The following is a 20,542-nucleotide window of genomic DNA, read 5'->3' on the forward strand; positions in this document are numbered from 1 at the left end:
GGAGCGTGCACGGTGTACGTACCATAAACGGTCACGAGGGGGAGCCATGGTACAGTGTAATACAGTGGAACAGCTATAGAGCGTCGCAGTGCCAGTGGGTTCTCGACCCACTGATAACTCTCCAATTCATTGTTCCCATAGAGATTTACTAAAATTTGTTTTTAATTTATTCACATAACCAAAGGCTTTATGGTCATGATTCACCAGTATACTGGATGGCTTGATTCTAGGCTTAAAATAATTGATAGGCTATACATATTTGTAATACAGAAAACCACGCCTACTGCTACTACTGTGATCTCTCATGATTTTAGTGAAGTCTAACTTCACTAAAATCATTTTAAATATACATTTATAGAAACCATTTGATGAATCAAATCTACCAACAATGTCATCCACTCTTACACACACACCACACATACACTTTTCTTTTCTACGGATATGTATTTGAGTGGTGCAACCACTCCAAGGAACAGCAATGTCCCTATGTCCCTATGTCCTAACCTATGTCCCGATGTTTAGAGTACCAATAGGTGGTGCTGTTGCACCACTTGCTTCAGACTGGAATGATTTTTACTTTTCCATTCATACTGTGTATCCATTGTTGTATTATTTATGTTTCTAGCATCGTGACTACGAGCTGTGCGGCCTCTTTTCTTATGTCTTAGTTTTATCTCCTGTGGTCAGCACCTCGCCACTACTGGTGTGCGCTCCTTTCTGTTTGTTCCATGTGTAATTTATGTTTGATGTTAGAGACCCTTCTGATAATTTGAATTCATGTTCCATTATTCTATTTTTATAAAACATGATCCTGCACCATGCAGGCATAGACTGTTATGTGTTCTTTATGAAAGCCTATATCAACTTGTCCCAGTACATGTACAATGATATATCTGGAAAAAAATGCACTGTGCCTCCAAACTACGTAAAGGTATTTAGTTTGTTTGATTGATTGATTGATTGATTGAAGTATTTATTAACAGTTTGCAGAATGGTTACATTTCACATGAAAGCACAACTAAAAATGTGTTGTACGGTGGTTATAACATGCAATTTAGTACTTTGATCTCAGTCAATTTTCAGGGCGTTATTTCATATTTCTTCACATCTTTTGCAGGTCCATACCGGCTCAACAGTCAGCTTAAGAAGTGGATCAGGAAGGCCATGGCCCTTGGTTTCCTGCCGCTTGCTGTTGTTCGCAATAACTTCACACTCATGGTGACGTCCCGACAGACCAGACGGCTGAGGCGTGTCCACCCAGAACTGGACGATTTCATCCAGTACCTGGAGCGCACGTATGTGGGGACAGTGGGGGGCAAATGCCACCTTCCCCCCACGCACCTGGAACGTTTATCGCCGTGGGTCTGACAATAGGACGAACAACCGCGTTGAAGGTAACAACTTATTAAACTTAAAACGTATTAAAAAATTATATTATACAAAATAATATTACAGATTATCTGTGTATATATGCTGTATTTACAAATCTATGATTGTTTCAGGTTTCCATCACAGATGGAACGCTGCCATGGACCGACGACACACCTCCATCTGGGTCTCCATCTGCCGGCTCAAAGATGAGCAGCGCCTGGTGGAGACTGTGTGTGGGATGGCGGACGGTAACATGTCATTGGTTCGACCTCCCGTTAGATCGACCATTACTAACCCTATCTCCGACTCCAACCTAAACATAACCGCAAGCACGGGAGCAACGCATCCCTCACCAACCTTAATCCGGTCGAACTAACGGGAGGTCGAACCTTAGGGCGGCCCCCTGGCGGACCGCGGTGCGCTCCCACCGACACAGCGGAGAAAATGGAGGAGGCAGGAGGAGAAGCGGCTGAAGACAATTTACAATTTAGGCATTTAGCAGAAGCTCTTAATGCAGAGCGACTTACATTAAGCAATAACAAAAAAGCATGGCATAGCATACATCACATATATAAAAAAGTAGTTATCATGAAACATGCGTAAGCTAAGAACGTAACAGTGGGGTATCTATGTAAACTATACATACTATACTATATTATATATAATACATGTGTACTATAAAGTGCTATGACTACATAAAATGCAATTCTAGTGCTGTCTACGTATAAGTCTGTTTAAAATACTATCTAAGTCTACATAAAGTGCTATCTAAGGGGCTAGGCTAGGGCAAGTGCTACGGGCCATGGTGGAGTCTGAAGAGGTGGGTTTTCAGACTACGGCGGAAGTGCATTCCATAGTTTTGGAGCCAGAAGGGAGAAGAGTTTGGGACGTGTGGAGCGTGTGAAGAGGCAGTACCAGAGGGATGAGAGGACACTGGAGCAGTATTGGGAGGCAGTGCAGTACCTCATTGTTAGTTTCGAGTAGGCCAGATCCAAACTGTTCATTTGAGGGACAGACAAGTAGGGTTCAATTATTATTTAAGTTGCTGCTTTGATGTCATATTCGACCATGGGCCTAGGCCTAATATTGCCTATCATTTTTTATTAAACCCCACATTTTGTTTTAAAATGCTCATTTTGGTCATGGGTGGTATATGGCTGACTTAGTCCTGCAGTCTAGGCTAGGGGGTGTTATTTAAAACCAATAGGGGACTAACTATATAGGGCATTTGAACACTGATGCCTGCCAGTAATAATGTCGGACAAGGTCTTAATTTGTGGGACGCCTGGAAAGTATTGGAAATGATGGACTGTCCCACGCAAAGGGGGACATCTAGTCACCCTACCTCATATCGGTACGGAATTTGTGTATTTTTCTTTTCTATTTTCGAACTAAAGTATGAATATTTTTTGCTTTTATTCCATTTATCCACCATTTGTTTGATTTGATTGTTCATCTAACTGCTTATTTCAGTTACTAAACATGGTTATTATTGTTGAAGTTAAGAGGGAATCATTAAGGAACCGGAATCATTACAATACTAAAAGATCCCAACCCTATACGTGTACACGATTGTTATGTAATGTTGCCAGTATAGAAATGTGAGAGACAACAGCTGAGGGATATATGGTATTGAAGCCCATTTGCTATGATTGTATCTTACATTCAAGGTTCTTTGAGGCACCACACTGTTATCTGCACTCTATTAATGTGATTATTTACCTTGTTGCTAGTTAGAGCTATATAAGTATTAAACAGTTTGCAGAATGGGTAGCCTATACATCTCACACTTTCTCAATACAAAGACTGATAAAGCATTACACCTTTTCAACTAATCAGAACATTTAGAGACGTAGGCCTACACTTCTATATACAAAAATACACATCTTGTAGGCCTAAGGAGGGAAAATAAACATGTACAGAAAGGGCGGGGGGATTTAAGTAAGTAAGCACATGCTTATCATGATCTTATTCGGTTTATTTGGCCTGCTACAGAAAATGCCTCCTGACGTCTGCTCAGCCTTAGGCGCGATTCATACTCCTATTTTAGAGCCGGGGGGGGGGGGGGGGGGGGGGGGGGGGGGGGGGTGGCGGGTACCGTCGGGTACCGTCCTAAAGTCGGCTCTTCGGTGCTACTGAAAATTTCTGACGAGCCGAAATCATTTCGGCACTACAGCGCGGAAACAGCGGTAAAATAGGAGTATGAATCGGCCCTTATTTATGATGCGTGCGCAATTGTGCGTCTCCACCTGCCTGTGAAAAGTATTCATGCACAAAATAAGAATGCGTAAAAAACAGGCTCATCACTGACCCTCATTCATCTGACTATTTACAATTGTGGATATTATATGGGGGATTTGTGTGTTCCAGAAAGGGGCTGTGCATGCGTCATTCTACGCCTATACGATTCCATGTATAATTATTATTATTATTATCTGATGAAGATGGCCGGTGGTTAGGCTAATTCAATGGGATTGTTGAACAGAATTAATGCCATCACCAAGGCAATTGGAGTTTACTGGTCACTGTGACCAGCTCAATAACGGACATACTGTACCTAACGTTGGTTGGTCAAAGAGTAGGCAAGTTGACAGTGTTAAAAGGTCATGTCGACTCCAGTCGACTCGCTGTATAACGGGTGCACGAGGATGTATCAGGAATAACGTGACAATGACATTTATTTTTGCATCAATATTCATTCGTTTTCAACCTCCTGGCGTGAGTGGGGACGCGAGGAGGCGGGGTACATCTGCTATTTTCGCGTGACATTTTGGTGCGGTTAACAAAGTGTGTGTGTGTTCGATGGATTGAGTAGAGACAGAGGAGCGAGCCATGCAAGCCCAACAGTTCGTTATAGTTATACAGAGATAATATATATAATTGTATATAATAATATACAATTGTAATAAATAATCATTATTGGTTTGAATTATCAGTTCAGTTTATTTATTAAGGTGATGTTGACAAATGGGGAGGGGGGGTCTGAATGAAATCATATATTCAGATGTGCGTGTTGTGTGCAGAGAGGAGTGTGCCGTGCGCCGTGCAAGCCCCGACAGTTCATTATAAAAGCATACAGAGATAATTGGTTTATTATTATTGGACGATTATTGGTTTGAATTATCAATTCAATTTATTTATGGGGAGGGTCTGTCGAATATGGAGGGCCTATTCCAATCTGTGCTGCGATGTCCTGTGTCGGAATGGCGGGACTCTTGAAAGAAATGTAAAGTACCGCCATTCCGACAATTAGAAGTCAATGTCGGAATGCCGGTATGTCGGAAAGGGAGGCGGTTACCGACTCCACGCACGCCGGCAACTGTGATTTCAAGCGATCAATAGTATCCAACGGCAGCAACAGTGCGTTCCTGACTGTTCCCGTCGGCTCGACTGTCCTTCGTCTTGGCTGCAGATACTACGCGGTCAGACCTTTAAAGTGGTTTAAACGGTGGGCCTATCTGGCGCCACGGAGCTCCTCTCTGTCAAATGTGCACCCTGGCAACTAGGTTTGTTTGTCCATTTGATCCCCTTCCCCCATGTCACTTCCTCTATAAATAAAGTTGTGTGACATCATCAATCATCCAATTACCCCCGTTACCTCTCATGTGAACTAGAAATGTTCGAATTACCTGGAAAAGTCACTTCACATGTACAATAATAAGCAGATGAACAATAATATGTGCATTTGTCACAGTGGCTCTTTGGCGTCACTTCACATGTACAATAATAAGCAGATGAACAATAATATGTGCATTTGTCACAGTGCCTCTGGCGTGTAATAAAACACAAGATTACAATCAAATCAAAACAGTAACATTCTATAAAAACAGCCAAATAATTAGCAATACATCACTGTAATGTCATAATCTATTCCATTTAGGCCCTATGCAAGCAATTCATAAACATGACATGATCATCATACATCAACATTCCATGCTCAGCCAATCAAATCATCACTATGGGGTGACCAGCCAATCAAATCATTGCGTTTGTGTTCACACAAACAAAGCTGGGAATAGGAGAAAAATAATCAATATCATCAATAATAACAAAACAAATCCATATCATTCCAGGAAAAAATAATAATAAAGCACTAGCCTACATGTACAGAGTGGGGGAAAGGAAGGGGGTGATCACCTGTTTAAGGGAGAAGTGATCATTCCTTCTCCCATGGGCCTGTTGAAAGGTGGATTTTCAGGCCTGTTTTAAAAGATGTAAGTGATCTGCATTTTTTTTAGGGAGGGGGTCAGGGCATTCCATGAATTTACCCGTATTTGTTTTGAAATGTAGGCGCTAGTGCCGCACAATTAATCGAAAAAAGTTTCAGACATCTATGCAATCTCATTTTGTGAAGAGTCATAATATGCAGCACTAGTTGGCTGTCCAAATACATATTTTCACGGAAAAGAATACAATTGTGTGAGAATCGTGATCTCAATTCTTGTGGAGGAAATCGAGATTCACATTCCAGCAAGAATCGTGCAGCACTAATAGGATCAGTATAATAATCCATAATATAATATTGTCCTTGACTATCGAACTCCCTACGAACATACAGCTGTTTAATTTGATCCTCCCTACGAACATACATCTATTTAATTTGATCCTCCCAGTGAGCTCATTTATAGTGGAAACTTTTTCTTTTGCCCCATGGTGTGAATGCAATGGTGTCTTAGCAAGTGACCTGAGTTATTTAAACTTTGGTCAAACTGTTTACAGTGGACAACGTTTATTTTGTACTGTGAGAACTGTGGACACGAAGGTGTCTCTTCAGATGACCTGATACATTGAAAATCTTGTTACAATGTTTACATTGGAAAGGTTTTTCTCCAGGGTGGACACGAAGGTGTAACTTCAGATTACCTGAGTCACTGAAACTCTTGTCACAATGTTTACAGTGGAAAGGTTTTTCTCCAGTGTGGACACGAAGGTGTGTCTTCAGGTGAGATGACTGACTGAAACTCCTGTTACAATGTTTACATTGGTAAGGTTTTTCTCCAGTGTGGACACGAAGGTGTAACTTCAGATTACCTGAGTCACTGAAACGTTTGTCACAATGTTTACAGTGGAAAGGTTTTTCTCCAGTGTGGACACGAAGGTGTGTCTTCAGATTACTTGAAACATTGAAACTCTTGTTACAATGTTTACAGTGGAAAGGTTTTTCTCCAGTGTGGATACGCTGGTGTCTGTTCATTTGATTTGAATTACTGAAACTCTTGTCACAGTGTTTACATTTGAAAGGTTTTTCTCCAGTGTGGACACGCTGATGTGTCTTCAGGTGAGATGACTGAATGAAACTCTTGTTACAATGTTTACAGTGGAAAGGTTTTTCTCCAGTGTGGACATACTGGTGTATTTTCAGTTCACCTGACTGACTGAAACTCTTGTTACAATGTTTACAGTGGAAAGGTTTTTCTCCAGTATGGACACGCTGGTGTCTCTTCAGGAGAGATGACTCACTGAAACCCTTGCCACAGTGTTTACAGATGTGTTTTTTATTACCTGTGAAAGTCAGCTGATGTGTCTGTACTTGTTCTAGTTCAGGTAAAGTCTTGGTAAACCGTTGATGACTGTAAGGTCTCGGTTCGTCAGTGTCTCCTTGTTTCAGGCTGGTTACAGAGTTGCTCATTTGCTGACAGGCTGCTGATGTGATCAGTCCATTCCTCAGCGTTTGGCAGTAGAGGTGATCAGATAGAGCAGATAGAGCTGCTGAGGTGATCTGTCCATTACTCAGCATTTGGCAGCAGAGGCCATTGTGACTCCTCCTGATGTGTCTATGGAGGAAGCCCTGAGATGTGAAGGAGTTTGAACACTCTGAACAGGAGAAGAACTGACCTCCACTGGTCCTGTCCCAATAATCACTGTCTTTAGTGACTTCAGTGTCAGATTCAAGTTCAACTTCAACTTCACAGCAGTGGGAAGATACGTCATCATCATTTTCTTCTTCACCTTTCACTGCTAGTAATGTCAACGTTGACCCAACAGGTTCCTCTGGTCTTTGAAGTAGTTCCTCCTGTTCTTCTTTAATGTGTGGAGGCTCTGGTTCCTCCTGGAGCAGACTGGGGCTCCTCTCCTGTTCAGGAGAAACGTCCTCTTTACACACAACCATGTGCTGGGTGTCTAGGAGCAGAAACATAACATGATGGTCAACACTGGATTCCTAAAATGTAAATCCATTCTTCTTTCATGTACAAAAAGCTATTACCTACAAGATAAGATAAGATTGACAAAACCGTTAGTTACTAAGGAACTAACAGTTACTAAGGAACTTCTGCCGCCTGGCTGTGCGTATTTCAGCGCTCCACGAACGACTGGAAAGGGAGGGGACAGTTTTCAAACAAAACTTTGACTGTAAACAGCTGTCACCGCTCTCATTCTCCAGTTTCGAGCTTAACATGTTTGAGCTGGGTCGCTCTCCTCCTGTACTGTGCGCTGTAATATACAGACCGCCAAAATACAACAAGCACTTCATCCCCGATTTCTCAGACTTTCTGGCTGAAATAATGCCGAAGTATAATCATGCTTTAATTCTGAGTGATGTAAATATATACGTTTGCTGTCCCTCTAAGCCAAAGGCTAGTGCATTCTTAAGTCTCATAAGTTCCTTTGATCTTGTGCAGTCTGGTCCCACACGAGCACGGACACACATTGGACTTGGTCCTCTCATATGGTTTACCAGTTTCTAATGTTGAAATTTGTGGTGCTTTCTTCTCTGACCATATGCCTGTTTTGTTTGATGTGTCACTCCCATGTCACACTGATAAACAGGCTGCACCAGCTATTAGATGCCGTATACTTAACTCTTCCACTGCCGCCCGTTTCTCGTCTGCCTTCACCAGTGCAACAGTAGGCCTACCATGCCCAGTCAGCCCTGTGTGTATGCCCACAGATGAGCTAACCTCTCGCTTTGATTCCATCTGCCTAAAAGCCCTTGATACTGTTGCTCCTTTTAAAACTAGGCGCGCTGAACCTAAAACTGAGCCCTGGTTGAATGACAGCACACGGAAGGTCCGAAAATAATGCCGGCGAGCTGAACGTCAGTGGAAAAAGGACAAGCCAACGGTGTCGTTTGACATTTTGCGTGATAGCTGGCCAGCAAATTGTCAAAACTGAAAAAAACGAAATACTTTTCAGATATCATTGTAACGAACTGTCACAAGCCTCAGGTTCTATTTAAAACTATAAATTGCATTCTTGACGTCCCCCAGCCTGTCTGACTTGATGCTTCCCCTGAAACATGTGAGCTCTTTTTACAGTTTATGGAAAAAGTAGCTAACATTAGGGCTAGCATCCCTACTCCGACACATGACCCCTTCTATTGCTGCCACCTGCCCCGCCATTTTGAGCCTGTGGGCAGTATTATGCGTGTCTTAAGTACCAGGTCTTATGACTTAACTTAAGACCTGGAGGCGTGATCAATGCCATTTGGCTATTCTGAGTGGCCAAACAGCATTGACCACGCCTCAAGGTCTTAAGTTAAGTCATAAGACCTGGTACTTAAGACACGCATAATACTGCCCTGTGTCTTTTATTCAGCTAGAGGAAATCATTTCCCAAATGAAACCAACTGGCTCCCCCTCAGACGTCCTTCCCCCTCGTCTGGCTAAAGAGACCAGTGGGGCTACAGGGCCGGATCTCCTATCGATCTTAAACCGGAGCCTAGCAGGTGATGTAAAATGCGCCCTGGCCCAACTGATGCCCCATCTGAACACCCATGCCAGGCAGCGGTGGCCGAACGGTTTGCGGAGCGGTCTTGATACCGGAAGGTCGCCAGTTCGTATCCCCGGACCGGCACGTTAACATTACCACCGCTGAAGTGCCCTTGAGCAAGGCATTGAACCACTACCATGAAATGTTCTATGAGCAGGGCCTGGCTGTAAACAAGTATCTGATGCTTAGTCCAGTTACCCTGGGTAAATATAGTAACTTTGCTTTTGCCATCCAGTCTGGGTACAAAACCCTCCATAGTACTGAGACTGCACTCATAAGAATTTGTAATGACATATTTTTGGCTACGGACTCTGGCGATTCTCTTATTCTGGTGCTCTTGGACCTTACTGCCGCTTTCGACATGGTAGATTACAGCATTTTGCTCTCTCGCTTGGAGCACTGGGTTGGCATTAGAAAACATGGCGTTTCCTTCCACTGTTACGCTGATGACAGCCAAATCTACCTGCCTCTGAAACGTAACAACCCTGACTCCTTAAAACCCTTGCTCGCTTGCCTGGAGGATGTAATGGCTGGCTTTAAACTTTTTAAACTTTAACGACAGCAAGACTGAAGTTATGGTGTTTGGGCCCAGCAACAATGTGTTTCCTCCCGGTGATTTAGGTCCCCTTGAGCCTTTCTTAAAGCCAACTGCCACCAATCTAGGTGTTAAAATTGACTCTGATCTAAAAATGGACAAACAGGTTAATGAAACAGTCAGAAAGAGCTTCTTCCAGCTTAGAAGGCTGGCAAAGATTAAATCTCGTCTTTCCCGCTCTGTGTTCGAAACTGTGATCCATGCCTTTATGACATCCCTCCTCGACTACTGTAATGCCCTGTATATTGGAGTCAACCAGGCCTCCATCTCTCGCTTAGTTAGTCCAGAATGCCGCCGCACGGTTGCTTACAGGTACACGTAAGCGAGACCATATTAGTCCTGTACTAGCCTCCCTCCATTGGCTTCCTGTGCGATACAGGATTGATTTCAAAGTCTTGCTTTTTGTTTTTAAATGTTTAAAGGGTTTGGCACCCATTTATCTCTCCGAATTGCTGAAACCTTATGTTCCCACAAGGACCCTTAGGTCCTCTGACCAGTTTCTCCTGGTGGTGCCTAAATCAAGGCTGAAGCTCAGAGGGAACCAGGCTTTTGCAGTGGCAGCTCCCAAGCTCTGGAAGCTCTGGAATGAGCTGCCTCTGCACATAAGACAAGCCCCCACTCTTCAGGTATTTAAATCACGCCTCAAGACGTATCTTTATTCTTTGGCATTTCCAAGCATAGTATGAGCTGTTTTTGATGTTGAAAGTGACACTATGACTATGTACTGTATGTTGTTTGTTTTTAAATTAAGTTGTGATTTTTATTATTCTATTGTGAAGCACTTTGGTACAACTTTGTTGTTATTTAAATGTGCTATATAAATAAAGATGGTATGGTAAGGTTATTGCTGTTCTGAAAGTTTTAGCAAGATCTTAGCAAAATACGAAAATAAAGTAATCTCAAGTAATATATTTAGTTGTTTAAGTCGTCGGTACGAGATGACGAGATTAATCTAACCATGCACTGATAGCCACAGACGATAAAACGAGATTTTTTGAAAAAAATAATAATATATCTATTTTTTTTTCTAATTTTTTTTGTATCCATATTTTGAAAATTCCTCTAATCTGGTGTGCAGGTCACGGAAATTAATAATGGTGTTACAGGAAATATTTTTATTTGAATCATTCCGAAACAATTTAAAAAACATGATACTTCACACCTGCAGCTCTGATTTAATAGTAAATTAGTCTTGCCACTCAGTGCATGACGTTATGAAACAGAAGCACTTCTGACAATGAAAGCTAGAAATGTGGACTGATGGTAGTTTAACAATCTATGTAAAAGATTTCCATGGCGTAGCTCTGGGTCTGTACGTCTGTAAATGGGTCTGTGAATTTATCTGCCTGTGAGTCTGGGACAAATCTCAGAAACTACTGTAGTGATCAGCGCCAAATGTCGTGTTCACACTGCCAGTCGGCCGAGCAAGTATTTTCCACACCTGAAATTGCGTCTCACATAATGGTAATGTTTAAGTTTTGTAAAGAGTAAGAAAGTGCAGATGCTAAGCTTTCAAACACTCTTTGAAAGTTATTAACCACTGAAACACTCTACTTAGTGAACTGTACCAAATCTCTTGCTTGGGGGTGTGGCCGTACGTTCGGCATACTAACAGTCCGACATGTGTGGCCGGTTAAGACACATGCGTGGCCGGTTAAGACACATGTGTGGCCGGTTAAGCCACATGTGTGGCCGGTTAAGACACATGCGTGGCCGGTTAAAACTCACCCATGGCTTCCACGTGCGGCTAGGGTTAGCTTAGGGTTTGGGGTCTATTGCGTGTCGGACTGTCAGTACGTCGGACCAAAAGATATGGACCCGTGAGCTTGTAGATTGGATATTTCAGGCCCCATAATTTAGGGATGCTGGGGTTCAAATGGTTAAACCTCAAATCGAGAAACTGAGAAAAAGCCATTCATTAGTGTTATCTCACACAGTTCAGACTCGCTGAGACATTTCTAAACAGAGACACACCATAAAAACCTGTTTTAGGCCTACTACATCCATATGGCAAAGAAAATCACAAGGTGAATTGATACGGTCCGGTTGTCTTTCACATTGCATGTGTGCTTTTGTTAATGGTAATAAGAAATTAAATATTAAATAGAATAGAGAATATCTTTCTAAATGAAATTTGACAGATATTCCAATGATGGATTTACATATCGTGATATTAGTCCAGTTAAATAGCTCTACAAAATAAGGTTCGTTAATAATTTCAGGAGTTTAGGAAAATTATAAATTTTTGCACAGAATCCAATATGGTTTGAAATTACACAACTACCGGACTATATGAGTGTCCTGGTATTTGCCATTTTGTTATTGTACAGTGAAAATAAGACATTGTGTCAGCCCTACAGAACAGAAAATATTAAAGAAATAAAGAGCACATGAAACTTACCGAGGTGTGGCCGGTCTTCAGCTTCCTGTTTAATAGAAACGTCTTCAGCTTCCTGTTTAATAGAAATGTCTTCAGCTTCCCGTTTAATAGAAATGTCTTCAGCTTCCTGTTTAATAGAAATGTCTTCAGGTTCCTGTTTAATAGAAATATCCCTGGCTGAGTCTGGAGAGTTCATCTTCACCTGGGAGTGATGCATCATTGGTATTGTAGTTCTTATGCGTCTGGAGAGTTGATCTTCACCTGCAGTCTGGACTCCACACACTGCTCTGAAATCAAGTGAATAACGAAGCACTTTAATAACTGGAGAGCTAGTGGTGTTAGCCCAACTCTCCAACATGTGGATCTGGAGATTATGGGATTCATGCATTAGGGAAGAATTAACTTAACTTAAGTTTACACAAGGAACAATGGTGTAAAGTGAATAAGGTGAAAGTAACCAATGTTTTTTTTTAATGTTCTGCCTCAGTTCAAGCAGCAGGGAGCGTACAGTGCAACCATTTCTGTGAGCGTAAATTGTAACCGTTCACAAGTAAGCATGATTTACCAACAGCCGTTAAGAAATGTGAATCTCTTGAGTCCTTCAAGACCACTCTCAGAGAGACCACCTGATGACCTCTTCAGGTTGGGGACCACCTGATGACCTCTCTTCAGGTCAGAGACCACCTGATGACCTCTCTTCAGGTCAGAGACCACCTGATGACCTCTCTTCCAGACCAAGGCTTTATCCATCATATATGGTTTATAATCGCAGCTTTGATGTATTTATAAAAAAACATGTTTTACATAAGTTGGCCTCCTGGTGGCGCTATAAAGAGCAGCTGTGAAAAATGCAGGTCAAAGGTTTTTCCTTGTCCTCTAGAGCAGAGGTTCCCAACCACCGGTACGCAGACCGGTGCCAGTCCGCGGGACACGTGCCACTGGTACGCGAGAGGGGAATTGTATAAAAATCCATTTGAAAACACTGAGAAAAGAGAGAGAGGACAAACACCAGACCTGATGGTCGTTGCGCGTAGAGCGCGACGCTCAATCACCCATTGGAATGCAAATGCTTGCCTTTTAGGCTTCCTTTGTATCCTACTCGTCTCTTTGCAAACGCTTCTGATTGTGCGGGGGGGTGGTGGGGGGTGGCGGGGGGCGGACGGACGACGGGGACGAAGACGACACACCAAGCGGCAGTGAAAAGTTAACTCGTCCGTTCACTGACTGTGATTTAATTATTGCGTAGCACTGTCCAATCCTTGGTATCTTTACCGTTCATGTATGCTCTGCGGGCAGCAGCAGCTGTAGGCTATTTTGTCACGATCGCGCTAATGAAACCAAACGCTACACGGTGACGGTACAGGATTATTATTTCATGTCAAAACGAAAAGATCATCCAGGTAAAGTCTAATGCCTAATAACACACTCTGCATGTTTAACTCAGTTTTCAACATGTCCAAAGCAATTTATGAAAAAGTCATGAGCCTAACCCTTTTTTTTTTAATCTATCATTGTTGATAATGATATAACGCCATTTAGGTCAATGATATATAACAATAATAGGCTTATAGCAGCGGGTAGCCTATTTAAGCGACTGTGGCTCAGGAGGTAGAGCAGGTCGTCCAATGATCCATGGGTCGGCGGTTCGAATCCCGGCTCCTCCTGTCTACATGTCGAAGTGTCCTTGGGCAAGACACTGAACCCCAAATTGCTCCCGATGTGCTGGTTGGTACCTTGCATGGCTTCCGCCGCAATCGGTGTATGAATGGGTGAATGTAATGCACAATCTATGTAAAGCGCCTTGGATAAAGGCACTATATAAATGCACCATTATTAAGGGCCAGTCAACTGTCTTCCATGAGAACGTTGGGAACCCCTGCTCTAGAGAGTGTGCATACAAAGTTTTACACAGATCGGTGCAGTTAAAAAAACGAATGGGCCAGTTATAGCGCCACCATGAGGCTGATGTGAAGATTTTCAAGTGGCATTTCTTCCTCGGCATAATGGGACCGCCGGGGGTCCGCGGAGGGGGTCCGCGGGGGTCCCCGGCCCTATCTCGGCCGTCCCTGGTCCGTTTCGGACGGGGGGAATCTCGTTGGAACCGGGCCGCCGTCCCGGACGCGCTCCCGTCGGTCTCGTGCCCAGGTGGGGGTCCGTGGCGGGTGTGCATGCACATTTTTTCTCAAAATGCACTCAGCATTCATGATTTGAGGCATTTTGTTCATAACAGACCAATCTTGCAAACTTTGGAAGGCAATCTTAGCCAATGGGGATTGAATATGGAATATGACAGGTCAGTGTTGATGACATGACTATGGAGATAGTGTATACCGAGTTGTGTGATGGATAAAATGTGTACGAGTAATGTAAAGAAATGTGTTTTGGAAAAGTCGGCCTCATGGTGGCGCTATAGCAGGCTGTTGTGGAATAATTGGGGCAGAGGTTGGTCGTTGGCATCCAGGGACACACTCCCTGGCATCGGCCAGGCCAGCGGTGCCGGAGATTAGCCGCATGCACACACACACTTTTGAGATATTTTAAGTTATAGGCTATATGTTTCCTACTGTCTATACCACCCTGTCCTAGTCAGGTCCCTCCTCTTGGCCAAACCCTGTAATGACAGTTATTAACTTGCCTACTGTAGTAACACACAACATATCACTTTATATAAAATTATCAAAATAGCACAATTGTTGATTTCAACGGCACAAATTAGAGCACAAAAAGGACATTCTTTGTTCAATTCGACCTAAATATGGGGGGGTGCAATGCTTAACTTAAAATATCTAAAAAATGACACCAGCACAAGTGATGCAATTTATGTCACAAATTCAGCACTAAAGAATGACACCAATTATATTCATGTTTTCATCTTATGGCATGCCAACTTCACAGAGGCCTTTAACTGTATATATGATGATTTACTTCTAATATAAGTGTATATGTGTATGTCTTTAAATGTTCTGATGAATTGAAAATGGACGACCCTGATGTAAACAAGTCTTAGTGCTTTTATAAAATGTATCCTCGTAAAAGTGTCTATTTGTACGTCTCTAAATGTTTTGATGAATTGAACATGGTGGACCCTCTTGTAAACAATTGTAATGCTTAATTGGGTCGTCCACTCACAGTTAACAGTCTTTGTATTGAGTTTGTGCTTGAAATGTACTGTAATTCTGCAAACTGTTAATACATATTTCAATCAATCAAAAAACAGAGTTGTGCTTTCGTTTGAAATGTACCCATTATACATACTGTAAATAAAATGTTCAATCAATCAAACCTTATATAGAAAGATTATCTTCTGTACTCTGTAATGCTACAAAACACTGATGTAATAAACTATAGTGTTAAATACTTAATGAGTCTAAAATATGAAAAGGTAATTAATCAAAGTTTGATCTCAACTGCATTTCAAAGTGAAACAGGATAATAGAGCTACAAGTCCAACATGGTTCTGACCCTAACAGGATAATAGAGCTACAAGTCCAACATGGTTCTGACCCTAACAGGATAATAGAGCTACAAGTCCAACATGGTTCTGACCCTAACAGGATAATAGAGCTACAAGTCCAACATGGTTCTTGCAGTAAAGGCTCATTCACCTTGTGCGGTGACCACCGTAGCTGAAATAACGTTGAGCGGTGGTGAGTAAAAACAGAGAACGGCTGGGGCGGTGGTTTGCTCTTCACCGTGGCTCGTGACGTCATGTTGTAGCCAGACTATGTATGAGCTCTAAGAAAACAGACCACTCTTTCCCCAAAAAAATGTTTGGCTCAAAACCCATACAAGAAATGATACGTTTGCCCAGGACCCAAGCTAGTGAAAATAGCAGATCTACAAGCACGCGTCACGTTGTGAGCTTGCAGAGGTCTATTTTCACTACTTATATAATTATATAAATATTTGTTTTCTAATTGATGGAATTTATTTTTGATTTGAAATAAATAAAAGGGACCCAAAATAATGTTTGTGACCCACAAATGGGTCCCGACCCACTGTTTGGGGTCCAGTAGTATCGCGCAAATTCCAGCTTTTCACTGGAGAAAACCTTTTTTTGTTTTCATACTAGAGCATGTCTGAAATAAGTGTCAAGAGCTGAAATCGACATGTAAATATGAAATACATGCTTAAACATGTAGCTAGGTGTAATGTTAGAGACCACAGGGGTGAACCTTTTCAAGATAACTCTCTCCCCCTTCCCCCTCCCCCCTCTCTCTCTCTCCCCCTCCCCCTCTCTCGCAATAGTACAACACACTGATGTAACATTATGGTTACATTAATAGTAATGATGCAACCAAACAATGTAGGATTGTAGGCTATATATTGTAATTGTAACATTTAGCACCCTGAGCTGGAATCGAACCCCGATCTCCAACTCAGCAGAGCAGGCAGACAACAAGCCACTAGCCGAGAGAGCTAGCTCCCTTTGGAGTCCGCGACTTACAACATTATTACTGCTGCTAGCTACTGCTTGTTTAGGATACACTTATAACAAACAAGTTAGGCCTACAATATTATTACTGCTGCTAGTATTAACTACTGTTTGTTTATGATCACATGTATAACACACAAGCAGATATGAGAGAAATACTCGTGTTCCATGTTAAAAGATGAGTCAATAATATAAGTCTATAAAAGGTAGAAAAATCGTTTTACCTGTAGCTGTGTTTCTTTCAGTGGCTGAGCTGCTAACAAACAAATGTCCTCCTGCTGCTTAACGACCACACTGTTTTCAAACCATACCTTTTAGTGTTACTGTATTATTAAAGTGTCAACAGTCCAGCGGCCGAACACACACACGCACACACACAAGGGTTGTGCACATGCGCACTAGCGCTGCGAGAGCCTGGAGCGTGCACGGTGCACGTACCATAAACGGTCACTAGAGGGAGCCATGGTACAGTGTAATACAGTGGAACAGCTTTAGAGCATAGCAGTGGGTTGGACCCACTGAAAACTCTCCAATTCATTTTTCCCATAGAGATTTACTAAAATATGTTTTCATTTTCATGTATTCACATAATCAAAGGTTGTATGGTCATGATTCACCAGTATGCTGGATGGTTTGATTCTAGGCTTAACATGATTGATATGCCTATAAATATTTGTAATACATTTGAAATTTAATATTTTTAAATACATTTATAATTATTGTCGTAAATCTCTATGTGAAAAATAAATGGTACATTTTCCCAACATGACGTCACGAAAACCACGACCTACTGCTATGCTCTATATTGTGATCTCATCAAAGTCTAACTTCACTAAAATCATTTTAAATATAAACTTATAGAAACCATTTGATGAATCAAATCTAACAATTCAATGTCTTCCACTCTTACACACACCGGCACACATACACTTTACTTTTCTACGGATATGTGTTTTTACTTTTTCATTCATACTGTGTATCCATTGTTTTATTTATGTTGCCAAATGATTTATGTTTGATGTTTTATGATTTATTTGTTTTTTTGTTGTTAAATGAGGTGAGATTAACGTACCTTATAGGGCCCAGCAAAATATCCCAAAAGGGGCGTAAACATGTGTTGCTTCCAGCCCGCATCCTTGTTGTGGGGCAAGTAGAACCCTAGGAGAGACACAGATCAATCACTTTGCTAGAGTGACATGACAAGCTTGCAATGTAAAGTTTAAACAGTGACTTTTCCATGCGTTTAATTAATTAAACTATTAATGGTGCAGATTTGCTCGGTTCATACTTGTGCCAAAACAGAAGGACTTTAGAAGGAAGGATTGTATTGTCTGGACTTTCTACCAACTATTATCAAACAATCAAGTATTAAGCAAATGTGCACAGCTGACGGCGCACAGAACCGTGGATGCATAACAGCCAAGCACTGGTCATTATTTAAACCACATACAGATTTATATAATCCGATCTACATTGTATTGTATCTTGTTAAAGTGTTCTTGATTAATGTATTCATTCGTTTATGAACACCCAGAAAATAGCCAAAACAGAAAAAACATAAGGCCAACCTTCACTTGAAAAAATAAATAAAAAAGAGCCTAGGCCTAAAGTAGCCTATATGAAAGCCATTTAAAAACACGTGGTGCCAAATGATTAATTACATCACATCACTGCAAAATACGTAAAAGTAAGTCAAAGTTCTGTCAATTATCTGTAAATATCTACACACCCTGAGCTGCAGATCAGCTATTTTCAATGAACATAGTTAATGTGGAGATTATCAAGCAAGAAAAAAACGCACCGGATCTAGATGTAGACCTATTGTTAATAAGTGTTCTTGAATCATACATGTGTTATCATAGGCATCTCACCAGCAACCATTCCCCTGGCCTACTCATGGATTGGATCCACCCATTTCCTGCAGTCACTATATATATATATATATATATATATGTAAGGTAGTGGCCTTTTGGTCAGCAGGTGTCACTGTTGACTGAAGTTCTTTCACCTGTGGGTTCAGCAACTCACCTTTTTGTCCCTCACTGGCCACCGTAGTTTAGGCAACTAGGCAGCCACGGGCGCCATCTCTGATTAGGTGCTGCCACACTATCGAAAGAGCCGCGCACGTTCTCGGCTGCGCGCAGCTGTCAATTTTTAGACAGCTGGTGGATGGAAAAGAAGCTCCACCTCCGCGGACTTTTTTCGCCACGGCCAGATTCCCGGAAACGCTCTCCTCCGCGCAAAAAGTCTGCGGAGGTGGAGCTTCTTTTCCATCCACCAGCTGTCTAAAAACTCGGAATTTAAGCTGCGCAGAGCTTAAGAAGTGCGTGGCTGTCGACGGTTTTGCGCTTAGGTGTGGAAAGGGCTTGTCTTTCTTTCTATGTGAAAAGGTGAGCACGTTTTTATGACTGTCTGAACAATTTACATTATATTTTGAGTTACATACGCCCATCCAGTGAGTTTGTTGTCACACACTGTTTGCTAAGATGCTTACCTATATTTCAGTGTGATTCTGAGAAATATGCACTTAGGTTGTTACTTTAATACTGGGTGTGAGTTGGTCAGTTTGGTGAACACTGAAAATAGGCTTCATTGTGAAACCTGTACATGACGTTTTTATATGTTTTGCATATTATTCTTGTCATTGTGTTCCAATGGGTATTTTATGTGGTTGATGTTATTGGTATTTATATTTATTATATGGTATATTTACAGGTGTCTTTCTTTCTATGTGAAAAGTGGAATCACCATACTACAGCCATTACCAGCAGCAGAACCTGTGAACTGTCAGCAAATAAATGCACCGGTCTCAACCACGATCCAGAACCGCTGTGTCCAGTGTCCCTTCTCTCCCCAGATCATAATACTAGAAACACAACGCAGAGTCCAAGGGTGTGTAGAGAGGCCTGTAACACTGTGGGTCACATATACATATATATCACTCATTCTTGAGATAAGGGACAAAACCTTTTTCAAATCAGATTTGTTTTTATTTTAAGAACCATTACAATGAAATGGATGTATTTGTAGACACAGGTCTCAACTACCAATCTTGAGAAGGAACAGGTTTTTCGCATAACATTTATTTCTAAAATGGGACATTTATGCACTTTATAACTGATTCATGTCAACTCCGTCAGACACACTAAAATCCCTTTTATTTTAATTTGATAATTTCAACAATACTATAAAGTCCTCAGTTATCTTATAATGGCTTTTAGTAGTCAAGTTAAGTAATACAATTAATTTAATATTGTTTTATTCTAATATCACACTATTATGAAATATCCCATTTCTCAAATCCTTCATTTTCAACCTTTACTTTCAATATTATAACATAAAAACCATGTTAAAAAAAAATAAAAAGCATCATTAAGTAGTATTTCAGTTGGTGTTTCAATACATAAGCACACAATATTTGACATTGAATCATCTATTTCTTTGGAAATTAACAAAAACATCATGTGACCAACGTCTGACGGAGTTGACGGACATCTGATGGAGTTGACAAGTTGAACTGATTTAGGTTCTAGACCACCTAGGATCTTGATTCTGGTAACTAATCCCACATTTTCATGGATGAGGAATACAGTGGTACTATTTAGATTTGCCCTGTGACCATGGCAGCCATTTTTCAAAATGGCCGCCACCTGCTGTTACTTTACAAAAACTCAAGTTCTACACCACCTAGGATCTTGATTCTGGTGACTAATCATACATTTTCAAGGATGTGGGATACATTGGTACTATTTAGATTTGTCCTGTGACCATGGTAGACATTTTTCAAAATGGCCGCCAACTTTCTGTTATTTCCCAATAACTCAAGTTCTACACCACCTAGGATCTTGATTCTGGTGACTAATACTACATTGTCAAGGATGAGGAATACAGTAGTACTATTTAGATTTATCCTGTGACAATGGCAGCCATTTTCAAAAATGGCGGACCTGCTATTATTTTACCAATTAGTCAGGGAATATTATCAGAATGTCAAATCTGGGAATACATTTCTTACCAAGAATGTTCTTGTTTGTAAAGGTGTCTACTAACA

The 20,542-nt window shown here is 41.4% G+C and overlaps 2 protein-coding genes across 3 annotated transcripts in view; both read right to left on the minus strand.

Moving 5' to 3' along the window:
- LOC306927002 (uncharacterized protein) overlaps window positions 1-20,542 on the minus strand; it is a 122,655-nt gene that overhangs the window by 48,941 nt on the left and 53,172 nt on the right. The gene's annotated exons all lie outside the window — the stretch shown is intronic.
- Window positions 5,287-16,928, minus strand: LOC306927003 (uncharacterized protein). Of its 2 annotated transcripts, XM_079506577.1 has the most exons (4): window positions 16,716-16,928; window positions 12,259-12,343; window positions 12,078-12,129; window positions 5,287-7,491 (listed from the first exon to the last, which is right to left on the minus strand). In XM_079506577.1, exons 2-4 carry the CDS (start codon window positions 12,274-12,276, stop codon window positions 6,101-6,103), a joined length of 1,461 nt encoding a protein of 486 aa, XP_079362703.1. In that variant the 5' UTR covers window positions 12,277-12,343; window positions 16,716-16,928; the 3' UTR covers window positions 5,287-6,100. The 2 variants fall into 2 exon arrangements, with proteins under 2 accessions (XP_079362703.1, XP_079362702.1); XM_079506576.1 differs by having other exon boundaries at window positions 12,078-12,343.

Source organism: Electrona antarctica (assembly GCF_951216825.1).
Source record: "Electrona antarctica genome assembly, chromosome: 7".
NCBI classification, from domain to species: Eukaryota; Metazoa; Chordata; class Actinopteri; order Myctophiformes; family Myctophidae; genus Electrona; species Electrona antarctica.

Excerpts from the sequence above, each read along its gene's own strand:
- LOC306927003 (XM_079506576.1), bottom strand. The coding sequence starts at position 12,276 with ATGATGCATCACTCCCAGGTGAAGATGAACTCTCCAGACTCAGCCAGG. Across the intron at positions 7,492-12,077 it reads TGAAGACCGGCCACACCTCG|ACACCCAGCACATGGTTGTG; the intron begins GTAAGTTTCATG and ends TTCTGCTCCTAG.